Consider the following 21,583-nt stretch of genomic DNA (forward strand, 5'->3'; position numbering starts at 1 on the left):
GAACGCTGGGATCTTGGCGGCGTCGTCGCGCAGCCAGACGATACGCTTCGGCCTCCCGCTCTCGTACGGCAGGATCTTGGCGGCGGCGTCGCGCAGCTTCACGGAGCGCTTCTGCCTCGCGGGCTCGCACATCTGCAGCCTTATCCATCGGGCGACTCCGAGCGCGCGCCAACAGCGAACGGATTTTATTACAACGCTCCCCGCCATCTAGTAAACAATCCAAGAACTAAACTAGAGGTAGCCACGCCATCTAGTAAACAATCCAAGCGCATCTTTTCATCATATACAAGTACCGCCATCTAGTAAACAATCCAAGAACTAAACTAGAGGTAGCCACGCCATCTAGTAAACAATCCAAGAACTAAACTAGAGGTGGCTACATACATACGTCGAGGATGGACAGACCCACGCCCTAAGGAGCTTCGCCCCTAAAAACTGACTGTCCTCAAGCAGTTAAACCACCCCACCTGGCGATACTGTCCCACGCCGCGACCACCGCGACAGCTCGCTCAAAAGAAAGCCGATAAATCGGCTTCTTTTAGCGGATATTATTTTGTTTAGCCTCTGCAACTACTTTAAGGGCTATTTCATACAGTATGCAGTCATTTAAACACGCCACAAAGCGCCACAACCAACTTTCACTCTGGCTTGTAATTGAAAACACATGGCGGGCGGCGAGGGTCATCTGCTTTTGTACTACCCAGAGGCGTCGGCCGCTAGGGGCGCTGCATGTCGCCAAAACTCCAGCGCAGGAGACCCATGGGAAATGGCTGCCGCGACCGGCCACAGCCATGGCATCAAAGCTGCGGAAGAGTACGCCCCCTACACGAACGCAGGTACCAACGGCGGTGAGTGGTTGTGGTTTGCGACGGGAAAATAAAAGGAAATTCACTAGGGATATTTTGAACTCGGCAGGGAGCTCACCTGCATACAACCCAGTGCAGGGGAAGGGAAGTAGAGGGGGAGTGATAGGATAAACTAGAAAGAGAGAGAGAGAGAGAGAGAGAGAGAGAGAGAGAGAGAGAGAGAGAGAGAAAGGTATAAAGAGAGCTGTCAGTCCTAGAACAGAACGCTGTCAGTCCGGGCACACCAGTCAATCACTGCACTCCAGGCTACAGCCGCTGCGTAAGGCCGGTCGTCTCCAGCAAATGAAGCAGATAAGTGAAGACTTCCCGTTGGGTTGCCGCAGGTCCCTTCGGGAACAGAAGGTCCTCCATGTCGGCGCTGGGAAGGCCTCGACGCTGGAGCGCTCGGTGGAGTTCTGCTCTCGGGCCCGCGTGGTGGGGGCAGAATCAGAGTAGGGGCTCGAGCGTGTGCAGTTCGGAACAGTCCGCACGTGTAGGGGAGTCCTTGCGCCCTTGTCGGTGCAGACGCTCCGCCACATTGCAGCAGTTGAGCCGCATGCGGAGAAGCAGGCAGCGGGCGTCCCTGCTGATGCGTGCGGGCAACGGTTTGGGCGCCGGGCCGCTCACGACCCGAGGGTCGGGGTGCATCGTCTGCACCATGCGGGCCAGGGCAGTGCGGGCCTCTTCGAACGCGGTGACGTCTTGGGAGACTGGGGTGCCCTCCTGGTGGGCCTCCCTGGCGCGGGCGTCGGCGTCTTCGTTGCCCCGGATGCCACTGTGGCCCGGCAGCCAGTGGAGCCGCAGGTCGCAGCCTCGGGAGGCCACAGTGCGTAGCTTGGTTGCCAACGTCGGGCCGAGCATGCGACACATCCCTTGATAGGGGTTTTGCGAAACCGCGCTGACAGTGTTTGAATACCCATTATATAAGCCCAAGCAATACATGTCCTTGTCTTTGCATGTTTGGCACTAAGGGGAGCATACAGTGACGCATAATTGCGCAACACGTTTCACAAACTTGTTATATACCCACGTGATAAATCGTGATAAATAAAACACCCCTATTCCGCTTCGCAGGTCAATAAGCCCCACAGAGTGCAAGGGTTGAACATATGTTGATGTATGACTCCTTATCTATATCCCTCAAAGGTGCAGTCGACGTACTTCCTAAATTGCCGACGCATTCTGCGAATGTTTTTTATGTCTACAACACATTAATGACGTTTTTGGCATTCTTCCGGAGAGCCAGGCATTTAGAGGGCCTGCACGACATCAGCGTTGTTACTGTCGTAGAATTTTCAAGCGCAGTGTAATAAACAGTGATGCAATGATTTGCCGTCCCTTATTCCACTCACCCGAACGAAAAACACCCGCATTTCCCCGAAGGGGAGCATGGGGAAGTGCAAATGCACGGGTGATGATATGAGGGGGAGTTATGTTGAACTGTGTTGGCATTCGCCCGTTAGTTGCATTTAACACCCCCGCGTGATCAAGTGGGGATTCACACACCCCGTTAGTCGTATCTCGCTGCTCGCCTTGACGAACGGCGTGGGGCGCGAGCCGGTGATCGCGCGGGGGACGCCCAGGTAGATGGTGGGGAAAGCGAGCTCCTCGGCGTACACGTCCATGAAGAGCGCGATGGGGACGCGGTTCTCGCCCGGAGCGACGTGGAGGCTGTGGGACTGGTCGACCAACCTGTCGGCGACGGCGGCCTCGTCCAGGTCGCCGGTTCGCTCGCCGTCGTCGCTCACCACGAGCGCGTGCGGTCGTTGCGCGCCCTCGCAGGTCTGTAGCTCGATTCGCCTCGCCCCGCGGTGGCCCTCCTTGTTTAAGGAGATGGTCTTGGACACGGCGTTGAGGGCGATGGCCAGCTGCATCGGGTCGTCCAAATCGACTTGATCCGGAACGGTCTCGATGCGAAAGAATTCTTCTTGGCCAATCGCCCTGAGTGGGTATGTGCTAAAGAAATTAGGAACTCTTCTTGGCCAATCGCCCTAAGTGGGTATGTGGTGCGGACGGACGGACGGCGGTGGACGCGTGATTCAGGGTCGCTTAAGAAGTGCATTCGCACTTAAAATGTGCTGCTTGGCTACGACGCCCTCCTTACTAGGTACGGAATACCCTTAGTGCCTCTAGAAAGGGATCCAGGAAATACGGCACTCGAACTTTGCCCACTGAATATTTTGCAAAATTTAAAAGAGCGTGCACCCTTTTCACTAAAGTTGTTAGAAGGCCCCCCAGTTTCTAGTTGCTGTTTCTCTGTCTTTAGGCAATAGTACTCAGACAGGGTTACAACATACTTTTTTCCGCATTACCGTACATAGTTGACACATTTGTCCGTCAGACGTCAACGAAGGTTTTTTCTAGCAACGCGTTTGGCGGCCACGGAAGATGCCGGCTTCAAGAGCACCAACAGCGATTAATTTAGACAACCTAAAAAGGTGGCTAAATGGCATCTGCAAGTCAGTCAATTGTAGACTACCATTTAGAGGCCACAAATACCCATTCACATAGTGTTTGATAACCATGAACTGAGGGTCAGTTTTGTTTGCCATCGTTTTGCTCGGCAGCATCATCCAGTAGTTTCAATCCTATTTATAAAGCACTGTCGGATAAAATCTTAAATTTTTGGTGACAAAGAACTCAAATCTACATGAATATCAAGAAACAATTGATCAGTTTCTTTTCTGATGTCTTCTTCCCAGCGCCTGGTGATTTCGTCGTTGAGGCTGCTGGTACCGGCCCTGAAACAGCGCTGATTGTGGTGTTTGCGCCGGAAGAAACAAACCATGGCCTGATCAAGTGCTACGGAGAAATCCAAGGTTCACAGGGAGACAGGCATAGTTTCAGCTGCGAACAACGTGGTGGGCGCTCATTCTCTGTTCCGCTGAAGGGACTCCAGCCGGGAACCACGTATGACGGAAGCGTGACATTTGCTAACGTGCACAACAACGAAGAGGTTGCAACTCGGAAAGACTTTACGCTAAGGACAAGCATCGCTGGTGAGACATACACGATTGCATCCTTTGGATTTTCCTTTGCTTCCTAGTTACGTCCTTTTTATTCCAAACACCTCTTTTTTCACTTGTGAGATAACCTGGCAAGATCACTAAGCAAAACGAAATTACCAAAAAATGGTGGACCAGTAAACAGTTCTCGAGAAAATCTTTGTAAGATATTTTAAATTTGGTTACATAGCCCTGCATTACTAGAAGGCCTTCCAAGTGCCTTTTTGCGACACTATGCAAATATTTCCGCAATTTCTAGAGAGTATGTTTTACCTACTCCTACTTTCGTGTTATCTTCCGGGTGATGTAGAAATGGCACTTATATTTCGGGTATTTCAGAAAAGACACAGATTACGCAACATTAGTTACCGCCGAATTTCCATTACACGTACATGCTAAAATATGTTACAGCACATTGCCTCTTTCTTTAAAGAAACACCTTTGTGTAGAAAAAAATTATAATGACCGGCTAAGCATGGGCTTTGGAAGGGCATGTCCACCTCTATTCAGTTTGGTTTTTAGGCGCACAAGGTTTCTAAAATTCCAGATCGCTGAGGCCATGTTCAGGATCTATTGAAGGGTTTCGGTAAAGTTAATTATGTGAAATATTTCTCCAAATTAGGGTATCTAGAGGTAGCGCTTAGTAGTATTTATTGACCAAATTTCTGTACAGATTCTCATTCTGTGTGGCCGCTGTGCAACAAAGCGAAGGTAAACAATGAAAGTCGGGAATAGGTCCCTGGTGACGTGACATACGCGTGGTCGTAAAGACGAGCGCGTGGAAGCGCATGCTTGCAAGCAAATATTAATTGTGGCGAAATAAAATGCCGAGGACGTAGTTGATGGCGACGGCGAGTGTTTTTTCTCGCAGCTAAGTTTCTACGCCGGCTGCCAGGAGCTTACTGGTAGCAGCGCATGAAACACATATGTGTGGGTACCTATGTCTGTACTTGTCATTCAATGAGCACCTTATACTCTTTCACCACTCTTTCACCATAAGCTACATAAATAGCAAGGGTCTCTGGTCTTGGCTCCTTTACTCCCACACGCATCATTCTAGGGATCTCGGTCAATCAAGTGCTCCAGAAAAATTGTAACGGCTTCAGTATGTCTGGAAGCTGTTCAAAAAGGTGTCTTTCGGCCTCAGGTGTCAAAGCGATGATGATGATGGTTGGGGTTTTATGGCGCAAGGCCGACTAAGGGCAAAGAGCGCCAAGGAAAAGTTGTTTTATAAGGACGAAGTGACAGTAACTAAACTAAACTAACTAAAAACATTTAACTAAAAATATACGTGAAATGACATGAAACACAATTACGATGACTGGTGTAAAGCGCCAAGGTTTCAACATGCATGGTAAGCAATGAGTTGTAAAAACTTGACATCGCTAAGAAAATTAAGGTACGCTTGTGGGTAATTATGGGGTCGTCCCCTAAAAAGTACGATTAGTGTAGTGGAATGGGTTATCTGTATAGTTGTGCAAAGTGTTTGTGTCGCGTTGGTTCTAGTGCCTTGCATGGTATGAGTATATGGATTACAGATGGCCCTAACCGCACACTCTGCACATGGATCTTGGTTATCCAGTGAGCAGGTGGGAGTGTGTTGCATGTGTGTGGCCTATCCTTAACCTTCCGAAGGCAACTTCTGTGCGTCTGTTGTGTGAACCAGTTGTGTATGATCTCAAGATCGGCTTTATTATGTGTACTTTGTTGTCTGTCTGTTCATTCCAGTGTGCTTGCCATGTTTTTTCGAAGGTGTTGCCTGATGTAAGGCTTGAGGTCAGTGTAGGGTACTGCTGTTATGTCCAATGTATGTGTAAGTGCAGCAGCAGCAGCCCTCTGATCCGCGGTCTCATTCCCAGTGATCCCATTGTGGCCTGAAACACAACACACGATCACCTCGATATTTAACGCATACGCTGACATAATGACCTTATATACTACATTTAGAACGTGGTTTCTACAAAGCTTATTGGATGATAATGCATGTACAACACACAGCGAATCCGTGAAAATGATAGACTTGGGATTTTCATGTTGGACTATGGGATTTAAAACTAGCAAACTCCATATTCATGCGGCGTAAAAATGCTGCTTTTCGAGTTCAGGGTCTTAGAGACCCTAAAATCGGGTCCGTGCGCGGCACATGACACGGTAAGGGCAGTTTTTGATGCTCTATAAAAAAATTCTGCACACTTGTACTACTCTCGCAGTAACAAGAAGTGCTGCAGAATTGCCGTTTTTGGCGCTTGTTTTCTATCCAGAGCTACAAATGACAAGTCACAAAATATATCGCGAAGCTTCAATGGCGCTAAAAGGTGAAAAAGAGATGATTTGCCGGTGTCTGAAAAGGTGACACCAAGATTAGACGCTTCATCGCTCACTCGGTGTGAGAACGGAGGAGCATTAGATGGACGGTTCAACAGACGTTGGGGCATGGTTGTATCACAGATGACAGGTTTAAAAGGATGCCGGGTCAAGGATAAAACTTTACACGCGTATAAAAGGTCCATGTATGTTCGTTAGTGATATAACGACGATTTGTCGCATTCGACATAGAGGCTCTCTACAGAAGTAGTGCGAAATGCACCCGACGCAAGGCGAAGCCCCAAGTGTAGCACTGGGTCAAGCATTCGGAATGCTGTTTTAGTCGCTGACCCATACACCACACTGCCATAGTCCAAACGAGACCCTACCAAAGCAGTGTACAGGCGCAGCAGGAGTTCTTTGTCAGCACCATACGATTGGTGTGAGAGGATCTTGAGGGTATTCATTGTTTTGAAACATGTATGCTTAAGTTGCTTGATTTTGAGGAATGAATGTGAGTTTGTGTTCAAACACAACACCCAGAAACTTGTGCTCCTTGTTCACAAGAAGCCACATGACATTAAGACTTATGTCTGGGTCCGGATAGACCCCACGCTTCCTGGAGAAGGCAACACAAGAGCTTTTCGCAGGATTCAGTTTAAAACCGTTCTTGTCCACCCATCCGGCAAGTTTCTTGACTCCAAGCTGGACTTGAAATTCGCAGATTGACATGTTACATGAATTAAAAGTTATCTGCACGTCATCTACATACATGAAATAAGAAATTGTAGGTGGCAATGCCTTCCCAAGAGAGTTCATCTTGACTGTGAAAAGAGTGCAGCTTAACGCTTCACCTTGAGACATGCCGTTTTCTTGCACGTGAGCCCTTGAGAGTGCACTACCGACTCTCAACCGAAAGGTTGAGAGTAATTAACAAGGGTATTTAATATGTTACCCGAGACACCCAATGCCTTGAGGTCACTAAGAATGCTGCAACGCCAAGCGGTGTGATAGGCCTTCTCGATGTCGAAAAACACCGTAAGACAGAACTGTTTATGCACGACGGCATCCTTGATATACGATTCAAGTGCCACGAGTTGGTCGTTCGTCGATCGCCCCACCCTGAAGCCTGCTAGGCAGCTCTCGAGAAGACCATTGTACTCAAGGAAGTACACGAGCCTGCGGTTTATCATCTTCTCGAGGAGCTTGCACAGGCAGCTGGTCAGGGCTATGGGACGGTAACTTGAGGGGGACGAGGGGTCCTTTCCCTCCTTCAAGAAAGCCACTACTATAGCCTCCCTCCAAAAGCGTGGAATGTTCCCCGAAAGCCATATTTTATTGTATATATGTAGGAGTGTTTCAAGTGTGTCTGCGTGTAAGTGTTGTATTATTGTATATGTGATCTTGTCTGTGCCTGGAGCTGAGGGTTTACAAGCGCTCAGAGCACCCCTCAGCTCATGAAGCGAAAACTCGGAGTTATAGGAAGTGGTTGATCTGTCGTTGTCATGTAAAGGCTTCTTTTCGGCTGAGAGCTTGTGTTTCATGAAAGTGTTTGTGTAGTGTGCTGAACTCGACACATGTTGTAATTGTTGTGCAAGTGTTTCAGCCTGGTCTTCGAGTGTGTACCCTGTTGTGTTGACCAGAGGCAGGCTGTGGGTTTGTTGTCCTTTGAGTTTACGTATTCGTGTCCACACCTTGCGTGTGTCTGTGTATGAGTTTATTGATGTCATGAATGAGCGCCAACTATGTCACTTGTGGCTCACGGCGCGCACGTTTTCCCATCGGCTTTGCCCTTTTGAACAACAGGAGTTTACCCGACGTGGGGTACCGATGAAGAATACCCCGCGCTTTTTTCTGGGCCTCTCGCACCCGCCTACAGTCCTGATTCCACCCCTGCTTCCTCTGGTTGCGCGGGGCAGCAGAGGCGTGGGGAATGAACTTTTCATCGGCGTTGAGAATGTGCGCCGTGAGAATTTGGGTAGCTTTTTCAATGTGTAGGTGTATTATGAATGTGTAGTGTATTTTAGATGTTTCTGTAATTGTATTCCAATTTGCTCTCGCTTCATTGAACCTGTTCTGGAAAGACTGACTGCCTGGGCCTTTACCTATATATGTTATTGAGGTGGGGAAGTGGTCACTACCTATGGGTCTGTGGCCACCGCCCCCCTCCCCAAGACATGGAAAAAAATTGCAGAACCAATAACCAAGTCAAGATGTATGTATTGTATCCTAAGTTATGGTATGTAGGCTGTTTTTTTTCGAAAAGGCATGCTATGGAGGAGGTTAGGAATTTATCGATCAGGCGACTTTGGGCATCCGTGAGAGAAGAGCCCCAAAGATAATTGTGCGCATTAAGGTCGCCTGTGAGGATGTATGGTTCGGCCAGCTGGGGAACCAGCGCCTCGAAGTCGGAGCTCGAAAGTACAAAATCGGGAGGAATGTAAATGGAGCATACCGCTATCAACCTATTAACTATTTTTGTGTGGATGGCTACAGCCTCAAGGAAAGTGTGCAAACTGATAGGGTAGCATGTTAAGTATTTCCGGGCGATTATTGCCACACCACCCGAAGGGTGTGTGCAACCATGCCTGTCCTTTCTGAATACAACATAACTTTTCAAGAAATTTGTGTGATTAGAATTTACATGTGTTTCCTGGACACACATTACACTTGGCTGATTAGCAAACAGGATCTCACACACATCGTCAAGATTAAGAAAGCCTCTGCAGTTTCATTGAACAATATTTTTATTTCATTTCATTTCATTTATTTGTTCCTTAAGGGCCCGAAGGCATTACATAAGGGGGGCAAATACATATAGGGAAGACAACAACAAAAAAAAGAAAAAAAAAAGAAATAGTGACTGACATGCATCAGTCAGCACAACCAACAACAACAACAGCAACAAAAAAAAAGCAGATCAGAGAAAAATAATACAAAATTGCCAAATACACATGTTCAGTTATAAGAAGAAAAAAAGCACATAAAAAGAAAAGACAAGCAAGAGCAATTGTGCAGGTTACAACTAGTAAGGGTCTATATTATGAATCCACATTGATGTTCGGAGTGGTGATAATGGTCGTCCAATTTTTTTCGAAAAGATGCGCGGTTAGTGCAGGATGCTATATTGTCGGGTAGCGAATTCCAAAGGGTTATTGCATTGGGAAAGAATGAACTTGTGAATGCCGATGTTCGACCGGGTAAGTGTGCTTTTGGCTGGGTGTGATTTAGGCGCGCTGACGTGCGGTGGGATGGTTTTAGTAATTCATGCCTGCATTTTGGATGATAGTAGGCCCCATGAAGGAGGCATAAACGTGCGATATGACGTCGCGATAGAAGTGACGGAAGGGAAATGGACTGTTTTAAAGCTGTGACGCTGGTACCGGAGGAGTATTGGGAGGTGATAAAGCGAGCTGCACGATTTTGTATGGATTCTAGGTTAGTGGTCAAATAGGCTTGGGATGGATGCCAGATTGATGACGCGTATTCAAGTTTTGGTCTCACGAATGTTAGATAAGCAAGTTTTTTTATTTCTATGGCCGCGGATTTCAGATTTCGTCGGAGGTAACCAAGTGTCCTTGATGCGGGAAGAGGAAGACGAAGATCGCCATCGCGCTGCGTTCACATCGGCTCCGTTCTTTTTCACAAATTGCGCCGGTTAATTGAACCGCAGCTGTTTGAAAGTGCATCGACCGGATGTATAAAGTTGTGTGGACCACCGGAAACCCAAATTCCGAGGTAGGGAACCACTTCTTTCGAATTTAGAGGACTTTTTTGTGCCCACGAGGAGCCCCCGCCGCTAGGCCTAACGTCGACTTCGGCCTCGGCCGGGGGAGTGGTAGGCCTAGCCCAGGCCTCGGCGAAGCCGTCAGCGGAAAACCGAACCTTCGGTGATTACGCATGTGAGCATTGCCCTAAAATGGCTACCGCTATGCGTGTAGAGGTGAACGGCGTCGAAATTCCGCCGGAACAGTGCACAAGACCGCACGGCTGGAAAACTGCCGGCGAGAGAGTGAGGCAAAACGGCGTGGGCCAGCTAACCCTAACGCCCGTACTTCGAGTGAGCCAAGATGGCGCCAAGGCAACGGCTGAAGTCAACAGCCAGAGTGACAACCTCGGCAGTGGCGCTACCGGCACCGATACACGTCACTCAAGGGTGAAACGTATAAACAAGGGCAAATTGTTGAAGGGCGCGCGCATGCCAGCACTGCCGCGCGGCGACATGAAGATCGTGTTGCGCCCACGAGGCGGGCTCCGTGTGAGCGATGTGACCCGCGTAGAACTAAGTCGTACACTTGCGGCGGCGGCACAGATCCCCGCAAATGAAGCAAATGAAGACGTCGTGTGCCTGAACCTTCAGCAGAATATCGTTGTGGTGAGCACCTCCAAGAGAGAGCACGCCGACCGATACGCTGCCGTGGAAAGGATCGACATACGCGGCACGGCGCACGAAGTAAGTGCCTACGAAGCGGCCCCTCACGGCACGGTGAAGGGCGTCATAAGGGGCATCCCGCTTGAGGATACGGCCCAGGAGATTCAGGACAATGTTGTGCACAAGCATAACCCAACAGCCCTACAGGAAAACCGAATCGGTAAGACCCGATCGGTCGTCATTGCTTTCGAAGGGCACAAAGTACCCAATTACGTTAGATACGGCAACCTGCTCACGGAGTGCACGTTGCACAAAAAACAAATTGACGTATGCTATGCGTGCGGAAGAGTAGGCCACAGAATGGACGTGTGCCCGGATCCCTCGAACAAGATCTGCCGAGGGTGTGGAATCTCCAACCCCGCCGAAGACCACGAATGTGTCCCGAAGTGTGGCCTGTGCGGAGGCAAACACCTGACCGCGGACAAGGCCTGCAAAGCCCGCTTCAAGACGCCCTATGTCGTCCGCCGGCGGCGCTGGGAACGGCGCCGAGCGGAGGAAGAAGAAGACGCTGGGAGAAGGAACCGAGAGAAAAGAGGTCCTGCAGGCGGACCCCACCGTAGCGCCTCCAAACAACGGGGCCGGTCGCAAACGCCGGTCCGCAGCAGCAACAACAGTAGCGGCGAAAACGACCGCCAGAGTCGCTCCCGATCGAAGTCACGATCCAGGGGTGGCAACGGCGGCGGCAACCGCCGCTGGGAGACGGTGAACCCCTGCTCGAGCGGGAGATCCGGATCCCCGACCACGTCCCGTTCGAAATCCAGGGCCGCCTCGGGGTCCCGGGCCAGTTCGAGACAACGGAACAGTTCGAGCTACCGGGCTAGTTCGAAGTCCCGGAACGAGTCAACCGGACGTCGAGGGATCGCCGAGAAAAAGGTGGGCTGGACCAACAGGTCTCTCGTCGCTCGAACCAGCGACACCGCATTCCCACCCCTCCCCGCCTCCCAACACCTTAACTCACAATCGAGTCTGCAAAAGGACAGTAGCGAAGTGGCAGAGCTTAAGAGGATCATAGAGCGCCAAAACGCTCAGATCCAGGAGCAGAATGCCCAAATACGGGCGCTTATGAGCAAGATTGAAACGCTGGCGAGTAACGGCAGCTCGGTAAATGCAAGACCCCAAAACAACACCACGGCGACAAACAACGCCGGAGGCTTGCGCAAGGTGGCGCGGAGGGATCCCCCCTCGCCCCCCCTAGGGCGGACGGCGGGAGCGGCTGGGTCCACGCAACGTGCATCCAGCAATCAAGAGGCGATGGACGCCGAAGAGGGTCCCGCGAGCGCAGAGGAAGCGGCGGCCGCAGAGACCGCGACCACGGCAACGACACCGATCCCACGAGGAGGAGAGCTTACGGCCATTTTGTCCGCAATAACCCAAATTAACGAAAGGCTAGGCAAAATGGACGCCCGACTCGGAGCTGTCGAGAGTCAGCTTCACACGCTCTCGGTAAAGCACGAGCGCCTAGCGCTAAAAGTAGCCACAAAGTCGGTGAGGAACCGTTTCGCGTCCCTGAAAAAGGAGCGGGCCGAAGGAATAAAAGTAGCCACAAACCGTTTTGCGTCCTTGAAAAAGGAACGGGCCGAGAAAATCAAAGATGCGATCGCGAAAAGGCGCGGTCGACTCGAGACATCCGAGGAGGATGACGCAGAGGCCAAGTAAGAAGCACAGGAAGAAGACCGGGGAAGACACCACCGTAATTTACCAATGGAACTGCCGCGGAATTCGCAACAAAGAAGCGGAACTACTTTTACACATTGGCGGGCAAGAAAACAAGCCAGATGTAATAGCTCTACAGGAAACAAACGGGAAACCACGACTCCCGGGGTACGTCACTTACACAGACCCCACGGAGAACGGAACGGCGGTGCTCGTCCGCAGCAACGTGGCGGCAACACAACACGTCACGGCGCAGGGCGGGTGCGAGCACACGCTGGTCGAAATTCATGCAAGAGAAATTGGCAACTCGGGCAATCTATTCGTCATGAGCGCGTACTGCCGTCCGTCACAACGGCAGTACGAGTTTGACCGCATCGTGAGCCAGGCGAAAGGGTTGGCGGGGACGAGGCCACTCCTGATCCTCGGCGACTTTAACGCCCCTCACACAACGTGGGGCTATAAGTTCCAGTCCAAGAGAGGAAAATCGTTGGCCAAGGCAATGGAGGATCACGAGATGGCCCTCCTGAACGAGCCGGACGTACCCACCAGAAGAGGCAACAGTGCCGCGAGGGACACTACGCCAGACCTGTCGTGGTTATCGGGCACGCTAGACGTCACCTGGAGGAGCGAAGAAGCGGACCTGGGGTCTGACCACAGTGTGATCCGCATCACGATCCGAGGCTCCCGATATCGGGCTGTGCTGGGGACGGCGCGGATCACGGATTGGGACAAGATGAGGAAGTATACCCAAGAACAAGACGCGGCGGCCGAGGAAGAGCCGGCACAAGCCGAAAGAAAACAAACCTACACCGAATGGGCGAGGGACCAGAAGCAGGTCCTCCAGAAATTCACCCAGGAAATCGCAACGACGGCGCAGGTACCGTACGTGGACGCCAGACTTACCCACATGTGGGCGGCTCGGCACTCGTTAACGCGGCGGTGGAAGCGTCAGAGACATAACAGAAAGCTGGCCAAACGCATTGCGGTCTTGAACAAACAGATCGCCGAGCACGCGGCAAAGCTATGCAGGGAAAATTGGCTGAAGACTTGCGACGGCCTGCAGGGCAAGCTCTCGGCGCGGAAGGCGTGGTGTCTCTTGAGGCATTTAATCGACCCGCTGAGTACCAAAACTGCGACCAATCGCAACCTTACCAAAGTATTGAACACGTACAAGGGAGACGGCTGCAGGCTCCTGGAAGACCTGAAGGCGAGGTACCTAAACGAAGAGAAGGGCCAGTTCCCGGTGCCCGAGACGTACGAAGGACCCGACAACGACGAGCTGGACAGGCCGTTTACCATGACGGAATTTTGGACAGCGATAGACGAAGGCAATAAGAGAAGTGCCCCCGGCAGGGACGCCATAACTTACAAACTGCTCGGTAACATGAGCGGTGCAGCGGCCCGCGGCCTCCTAGAGCACATCAACGAAACCTGGGACAGCTCGCGGTTGCCGGAGGAATGGAAGGAAGCCGAGGTCCACTTCATTCCAAAGCCCGGCAAAGCCCTCACGATAGACAACATGCGGCCCATCTCCCTCACGTCCTGCGCGGGGAAAGTTATGGAGCGCATGGTTCTTCGCCGGCTGCAGAAGCACCTCGAAGAAACAGATCAGATGCCGGAGACAATGTACGGCTTCAGACATCATCTCAGCACCCAGGACGTGATGGTCCAACTCCACGAGCTGGTCGTCAAGCAGGCAACGAGGCACGCGCCGCGCGGGATACTCGCCCTCGACCTGAAAGGAGCGTTTGACAACGTGTCCCACGCAAGCGTGTTGCAGAATCTGAACAAGACCAGGTGCGGCCGCAAGACATTCGGCTACATAAAAGATTTTCTATCAAACCGAACGGCGACCATCAGTATAGGGGACGAGAAGTCGGACCCTGTCGAGCTCGGCGATAGGGGCACCCCTCAGGGGTCGGTCTTGTCGCCCCTGCTCTTCAATCTGGCCCTCCTGCCCCTGCCCGATCTACTCAAGCAAATCGAAGGCGTGGACCACGCGTTCTACGCCGACGACATTACGGTGTGGACGGCCCGAGCCGGGTCCGATGCCTGGGTGGAGGAAGCCTTGCAGCGGGCGGCAACGACCGTGCACGAGTATGCCAAGTCGTGCGGACTGAGCTGCGCTCCCCAGAAATCTGAGCTGCTCATGATCCAACCGGGGAAACGTCAGAAGGAGCCGCTGCCGAACGTGACCATCACCATCGACGGAACGGCCATCAAGCCAACTCAGCAGATTCGGATTCTCGGCCTACTACTTCAGAGCGACGGGAAGGCACACGCCGCCGTCAAAAAGATCAGGACTACATCCGAACAGATACTCAGTATGATTCGGAGGGTATCTAACCGAAACCGAGGCCTGAAAGAGGACGATGCCATGCGCCTGGTACGCGCTTTCGTCGTGTCGCGGGTTACCTACTCCGCCCCGTATCTCCAGCTGACGAAGGCGAATAGGGACACCCTAAACACGATGCTTCGCAAGGCAACGAAGCAAGCACTCGGCATTCCCATATACTCGTCCACGCAAAGACTGCTAGACATGGGCGTCCACAACACGGTGGAGGAGCTCATCGAAGCCCACCTTTCGAATCAGAGAATCCGGCTCAGTCACACGGAGCACGGACGAGCCGTCCTACGCAAGATAGGTTGGCAGATCGAGCCAGTACCCATCAAGGCAGCCCTTCCGGAAGACTGGAAGATGAGCATTCTGACCAAACCCCTTCCCCGGAACATGACGCCAGGCAAGGACGACGAGAGGCGAACCGCGCGGGCAAAAGCAATGGCCCGGAAGCTGGAAGAGAACCCCAAGGTCCTCTACGCGGACGCCTCGCTCCGAAAACACAGCGACCGTGCAGCGGCGGTAGTTACGTCCAGAGACCGGCTGATCGTCAGCGCGTCCCTGAAGACAACAGACCCCGCAGTTGCCGAGGAAGTGGCCGTGGCCCTGGCACTCGCACAGCCATGCGTGCACACCGTGGTCACCGACTCAATGACAGCGTACGGAAGCTTCCGCAGGGGGGTAATCTCTGCCGCGGCCCGAGCCATTCTGTCCAAGTGCAAGCCACCGGGAAGAGCCATAGAGCTCGTGTGGGTCCCGGCTCACTCGCGGGTAGCAGGCAACACCATCGCCGACTACCATGCCCGAGAAATGTCAATCCGGGCCGAGAACGAGCCGGAAGAGCTACCGCACCCGGTTACCAGCTTTCGGGACATTACCCGGATGTACCGAGAGGAGAGGCGCAGACTGCCGGAACCGCACCCCAAACTGACTAGGCAGGAACAGACGATCCTGCGTCGAGCGCAGGCGGGATCGCTTGCGCATCCCGTACTGATGAACCTCATGTACCCTGCGGAACACGATACGCTCTGTCCGTTTTGCAAAAGAGAGAGGGGCACCCTGCCACACATCTTGGCAGAGTGTACAAAACTCAAGACCCCCCCTCCTTCCCTTCCCCACAACACCCCCAATCCCCAACCCCTTGAGCGATGGGAGACCTTGTTGACCAGCCCCGCCCTGCCGACTCAGCTCGCACTGACAGACAGGGGCCAGGAGCTGCTGGGAACATATGGGTCCCGTAACTAGGGAACCACCCCGTCTGGTGCCAGCGCGCACCACCGATTTCTTGGGCTCAGTAAAAGTTGATTCCTCCTCCTCCTCCTTGATGCTTCGGAACAGATTGTGTCGATGTGTAATTCCCATGATAATGATGGTGTCATGTGAACGCCTAAGTATTTATACGATGTTACAGAGCATATGGGAACAGCATTGATATTGTAAGCGTGGTGGGTGATGGAGCGTTTACGAGAGAATGAGATTAGTTTGCATTTCGATAGGTTAAGGGGCATGAGCCAATTATTGCACCATAATGCGATAGTGTTAAGGTCATCTTGTAGGGTGCTGTTATCGCCGGGGCTTTTAATTGCAGAGTAGAGGACACAATCGTCGGCAAAAAGTCTTAATTTACTTTTTATGTTAGTTGGCAGATCATTTATATAAATTAGAAATAAAAGTGGGGAGAGACTGGCGCCCTGTGGTACCCCCGATGTAACAGCTGTAAGCGGTGATTGGTTGTTATTGGCGAACGTGAATTGCATGCGTCCTGTAAGGAAGTCCTGAATCCAATTTATTATGTTTGTAGGTAAACCGAGGCAAGTTAATTTTGAAAGTAGTTGGTTATGTGGGACGCGATCAAATGCCTTTGCAAAGTCTAAGAAAATGGCGTCCGTTTGAAGGTTGTTATCCATGTTAACTAGAATGTCGTGCGCAAACTCAGCGAGCTGTGTTTCGCACGAGGAAAATTTCCGAAATCCATGTTGATATGGGAAAAAGAAATTCATGCTTTCCAGATGATTCATGGCATGAGATGCTATTATGTGTTCAAGAAGCTTGGACGATATGCATGTAAGAGAAATAGGGCGATAATTAGCTGGCGAAGAGCGATTGCCTGATTTAAAGACTCTTTCTCTTCCCTTTATGAAGTGTTCAGGGCTACTGCAGTGGGACTACCGTAAAAACCCGCGTATAATACGAGGTTTTTTTCAAAATTTTTCTATGTAAAATTTGTGCCTCGTATTATATGTGGATCCCAAAGTTTTCAGCCGAAAATTTGCACTTTCGGTTTCAGCGGAGGGTGCGCAATCTTGCGGTGGCGTTAGCTGGCTGCTGCTTCTCTCAGCTGGCGCCATTTTGATTATTTTGACCACGCGAAGGATCTAGGCACGTTCACCAGAAGTCTGTCACGATGTCGGGTGCACGAAAACAGTATTCGGCTGCAATTAAAAGAAAAGTTATTTTATGTGCCGAGACCATCAGGAATTGCGCCGCAGGACGGCAGTCCGGCGTCACCGAAGGCAGCATTCGTGGGTGGAGAAAGCAACTGGTGCTTGCCTGGATAAAGTCTGTGTGGTGTCGGCGGCCTGGAGCACTGTTGGGGATTCCCCTCAGTGCTCGTGTTGGACGCCTTTCGCTGCCACCTGGCCGATTTTGTGAAGAAGTTGTTGCGCGAACCCCGCACCGCACTCATTGTCATGCCAGGAGGAATGACATCCCAGCTGCAACCGCTAGACGTTTGCATCAACAAGCCTTTCAAAGACTGCATCAGGTCCTGCTACCAAGAGTGGATGGGGTCAGGAGACCCGTAAGTGACAGCTACCGAATGGCTGACACGGATTTCTCTAGCGGTGCTTTGTGGCTGGATCGCGGATGCGTGGGCCAGCATCCCAGAGGAGCTCGTCAGTCGCTCTTTTAAGAAATGCGGCATCTCCAACGCCCTTGATGGCACTGAGGACCACTTTCTGTGGGAAGACATTTCCGACAAGGCGACTTCAGGAGACAGCGGCAGCGAACCTGATGATGACTGAACGGACGTCGGGAGACAGTGCCAGCGAAAACTGACAATGACTGAACGGTAACTGCAGTGCAAATAAATGTTTTCTGTGCTCTTTACCTCGCATTATATGCGGATGAAAACTTTTTTTTCTGATTTTGCTGTCCCCAAATTACACCTCGTATTATACGCGGGTTCGTATTATACGCGGGTTTTTACGGTATTTACGCAAGGTCTTTCGGGGCTTGCACTCTTGGAAGGGTTTCTTTACCGTCTCTGGAGGTTAGGATGAAGGAAGCCGCTCCTTCCGCTGCGAAGCAGACATGAAAGGTGCCACATCCATCTCGTCATCATATTTGGGGGGGGGGGTTATGGTACCCGGATGACCGGACCCCCTGGACTTGGTTCCCTTTCTGGAGCCCTTCGTTCGACCCGAGACAGCCGAAGGCGTCAGGAGCGCACCGGGTCGCATAGGCGGTGTGGCGGGGGTGGGAGCTGACTGTTGTGCCGTGCTCCGTCTCCATCTCCTCCGTGCCCTTGCATGCGCTTTGGGCCGGTTGGGAGGAAACAGTGGATGCAGCAGCATCCCCTACCGATGTGGTTGCCCGACAGCCGGTGCTGGCTCAGCGAGCGGTGCGGAGGCGGGTTTGGCTGCTTGAGGAAATTAAGGGGGGGGGTCCGACTCTCGGTACTGGGTCCCTGCCGAAACGAGACGCCGCTCTTACCCCCGGCGAGCTGCGTCGGCGTACTCCCCAGAGGGAAAGAGACGAACCTTTTTCGCGCCTCTGGGAAGTGGATGTTCTCGTTGAGTTTTAAGGTGATAATATGTTTTGGTTGCTTGAACTTTCGCAACTCCTAGAATAGGCAGCGTGCGGACGCTGGCAGTTGGCACAGGTGAAGCTCTCGGATTCACAATTGCCAGTTAAGTGATCATGTGCTTCACATTTTGCGCACGTCAGTTTAACACGGCAAGATGTTGTGCCGTGCCCAAACCGCTGACACTTGAAGTAGCGGCTGGGTTTGGCACGTAGGGTCGGACCGGACGTCTCATGAAACCTGCGTTGACCGACTCTGGAAGGGTTGAGCGCTCAAATGTCAAGATTATATGTTTGGTTGCTATTATTTGGTCATTTCCGCGTATGGTGATTCGCCTCACTGCTGTCACGCCCTGATCTCCTTCAGACTCATTTATTATATCCCGATCAGAGATCACGCCCTGGCAGCTATTAAGGCTGCGATGGGGCGTGATCTTGATGTCAACATCGACCGTGCACATTTGCTTGAGGAGGTTAGAGGATTGTTGTTTGTTTTCTACTTCAATCAGGTCTTCTCCCGTTGTGAGTTCCTTAGCCTTGTACGATTTTGCGATAAGGCTTTCGAGGAACTTGGAAATCAGAAAGACAGACTGGGAGGTGATGGGTATTGGCTTATCCAGGGATTCCATTACCTAAAAGCGCGAGAAATTATCGGGCTTTTTAAGAGAGATCGAAGGAAAAGAAATAAAAGAAACTTCGGTGCGGCCCCTTTTGCGGGACCGATCCTATTTGAGGGGGGTGGTTTGAAAATACCTTATGCCATAGTATAAAAGCAGGGGACGGGGGTACTTCCTTCTCAAACCTTACCCTGATAGCTTGAGAGGTCCCGGAGCTCTCTGCCTGGTAAACAGACAGGGAGCCCATCCGCCGAAGCTTCGCAACGACTCCGTCCGCCACCTTTCGTGGTTTCTCCCCCTCCACCTATAAACACATCGCCACGGTTGACTACAGCTTATGTTTGGGGGCTCGAAATCGGCGGTGTCGCCAATACCGTGACCAAGATTACTCAAGGTGCCCCGTGCGGGGAGGTGTCAAAGCGGACTTCGATGCCACCCATGAACGTTGGGTACGGCAAATGCATGTGTAGGCGCTGCACATGCAGACGGCTGAAGCAAGGTAGCGCAGCCAGGCTATTGCTGAATTTACAAGTAATATCACCTGTATACGCAATGCCTAATGACCGCAATGGTACCGGAATCTTGGAAGAACGCGAACATCATCCTAATCCATAAGAAAGGCGACATGAAGGACTTGAAAAATTACAGGCCGATCAGCTTACTGTCAGTCGTCTACAAGGTATTTACCAAGGTAATCGCTAACCGAATCTCTGCAACCTTAGATTTCAGTCAACCTAAAGAACAAGCAGGGTTCCGTAAAGGTTATTCAACAATGGACCATATTCACACGATCAGTCAGGTGATAGAGAAGTGCGCTGATTATACTGAACTCCTATATATAGCCTTCATAGATTATGAGAAAGCATTTGACTCGGTCGAAACCCTAGCAGTAATTCAGGCATTACGGAACCAGGGGGTAGATGAGCATTATGTAAGAATACTAGAGGATATCTACAGTGGGTCTACAGCTACCATCATCCTCCATAGGGAGAGCAGTAAAATACCTATAAGGAAGGGTGTCAGACAACGAGACACAATCTCTCCAATGTTATTCACAGCATGCTTACAAGAAGTATTCAGAACGTTGGATTGGGAACAGGTGGGAGTAAGGGTTAATGGAGAATACCTCAGTAACCTCAGATTTGCTGATGACGTTGCCTTGCTAAGTAACTCGGGGGACGAATTGCAAAGCATGCGTTCCGCACTGGGCGAACAGAGTAGAACCGTGGGCCTGAAAATTAATATGCAGAAAACTAAAGTAATGATCAATAACCTCGGGACAGCACAGCAGTTTGAGATAGGTGGCGAGGCAGTGGAAGTGGTAAGCGAATATATCTACTTAGGCCAAGTTGTGACCCCAGATCCCAACCATGAGGCAGAGATAATTAGAAGGATCAGAATGGGGTGGGGTGCATATGGCATTCTCAGATAAAGAATAGCAGCCTACCATTGTCGCTGAAGAAGAAAGTGTATGACAGCTGCATCTTACCGGTACTCACCTACGGGGCAGAAACCTGGAGGCTCACTAAGAGGGTTCAACTTAAATTGAGAACGACTCAGCGGGCAATGGAGCGGAAAATGATAGGTGTAACATTAAGGGACAAGAAGAGAGCGGAATGGGTCAGAGAGCAAACTGGTGTTAAAGACATATTAGTAGAAATTAAGAAGAAGAAATGGACGTGGGCAGGGCACGTAATGCGAAGGCAAGATAACCGCTGGTCATTAAGGGTAACAGAGTGGATCCCTAGAGAAGGCAAGCGTTGCAGGGGGCGGCAGAAAGTTAGATGGGCAGATGAGATCAAGAAGTTTGCGGGGATAAATTGGTCACAGTTGGCACAGGACCGAGGTAATTGGAGAATAATGGGAGAGGCCTTTGCCCTGCAGTGGGCGTAGATAGGCTGGTGATGATGATGATGACGATGATCACCTGTTGACTGAGTATAAAGGTCAAGATTTCCCCCAGGCCACTTATCACCATCAGCAGCCTACTCAGGCCAACTGCAGAAGGAAGGCCTCTCCCACTGGCTTCCAACAGCTCTTGCCCTGGGGCGCTCGAGTTCACGGCTGGTCACCAACTTCAGTATTTCATCCCTCCATCGTGTGATTGGCCTTCCCCTTCTTCTGGACCCATCGCTTCGTATCCACCACGTTACCCTAACTGTCCACCGGTTGTTGGTTCGTCTCACTACATTCTCCTATGATATCTACTTCAGTTTGTTCCCTGATCCAGGTATCTCGTTTTCTGCTCCTGGGTGCTACTCCTATCATTATGCGTTCCATGTTTCGTTGAGACGATCTAAGTTTGCTTTCCAGTTGTTTATTAAGGCGCCAAGTTTCAGTTCCGTATGTAATCACTTGCAGTAGGCACTGGTTGTATATTTTTCTTCTGAGTGATAGAGGTAGTTTACTTTTCATTACGTAGGAGTGCTTGCCGAGTGCTGCCCAACTGATATCTATTCTGCGCCGGATTTCTCTCATGGTTTCGGTTAGCACTAACCATCTGTCCGAGGTAGTTATATTCTTTCACTTGTTCTAGCGCTAGGTTTAGTAAGCTAAAGAAGGCGCTGTGGATATGCTTATTCCTC

The 21,583-nt window shown here is 51.2% G+C and overlaps 1 protein-coding gene across 1 annotated transcript in view; it reads left to right on the plus strand.

The window, feature by feature from the left end:
- The first annotated feature begins 766 nt into the window (after nucleotides 1-766).
- Nucleotides 767-21,583, plus strand: part of LOC144143162 (uncharacterized) — a 47,496-nt gene continuing 26,679 nt past the window's right edge. The window contains exons 1-3 of the mRNA XM_077674963.1: nucleotides 767-848; nucleotides 1,330-1,671; nucleotides 3,548-3,844. Coding sequence (XP_077531089.1) covers nucleotides 767-848; nucleotides 1,330-1,671; nucleotides 3,548-3,844 — 721 coding nt within the window. The remainder of the gene's footprint in view (nucleotides 849-1,329; nucleotides 1,672-3,547; nucleotides 3,845-21,583) is intronic.

Source organism: Haemaphysalis longicornis, unplaced genomic scaffold, assembly GCF_048455015.1.
Source record: "Haemaphysalis longicornis isolate Haplotype H1 unplaced genomic scaffold, Haemaphysalis longicornis Haplotype H1 scaffold_6, whole genome shotgun sequence".
Taxonomy (NCBI): domain Eukaryota; kingdom Metazoa; phylum Arthropoda; class Arachnida; order Ixodida; family Ixodidae; genus Haemaphysalis; species Haemaphysalis longicornis.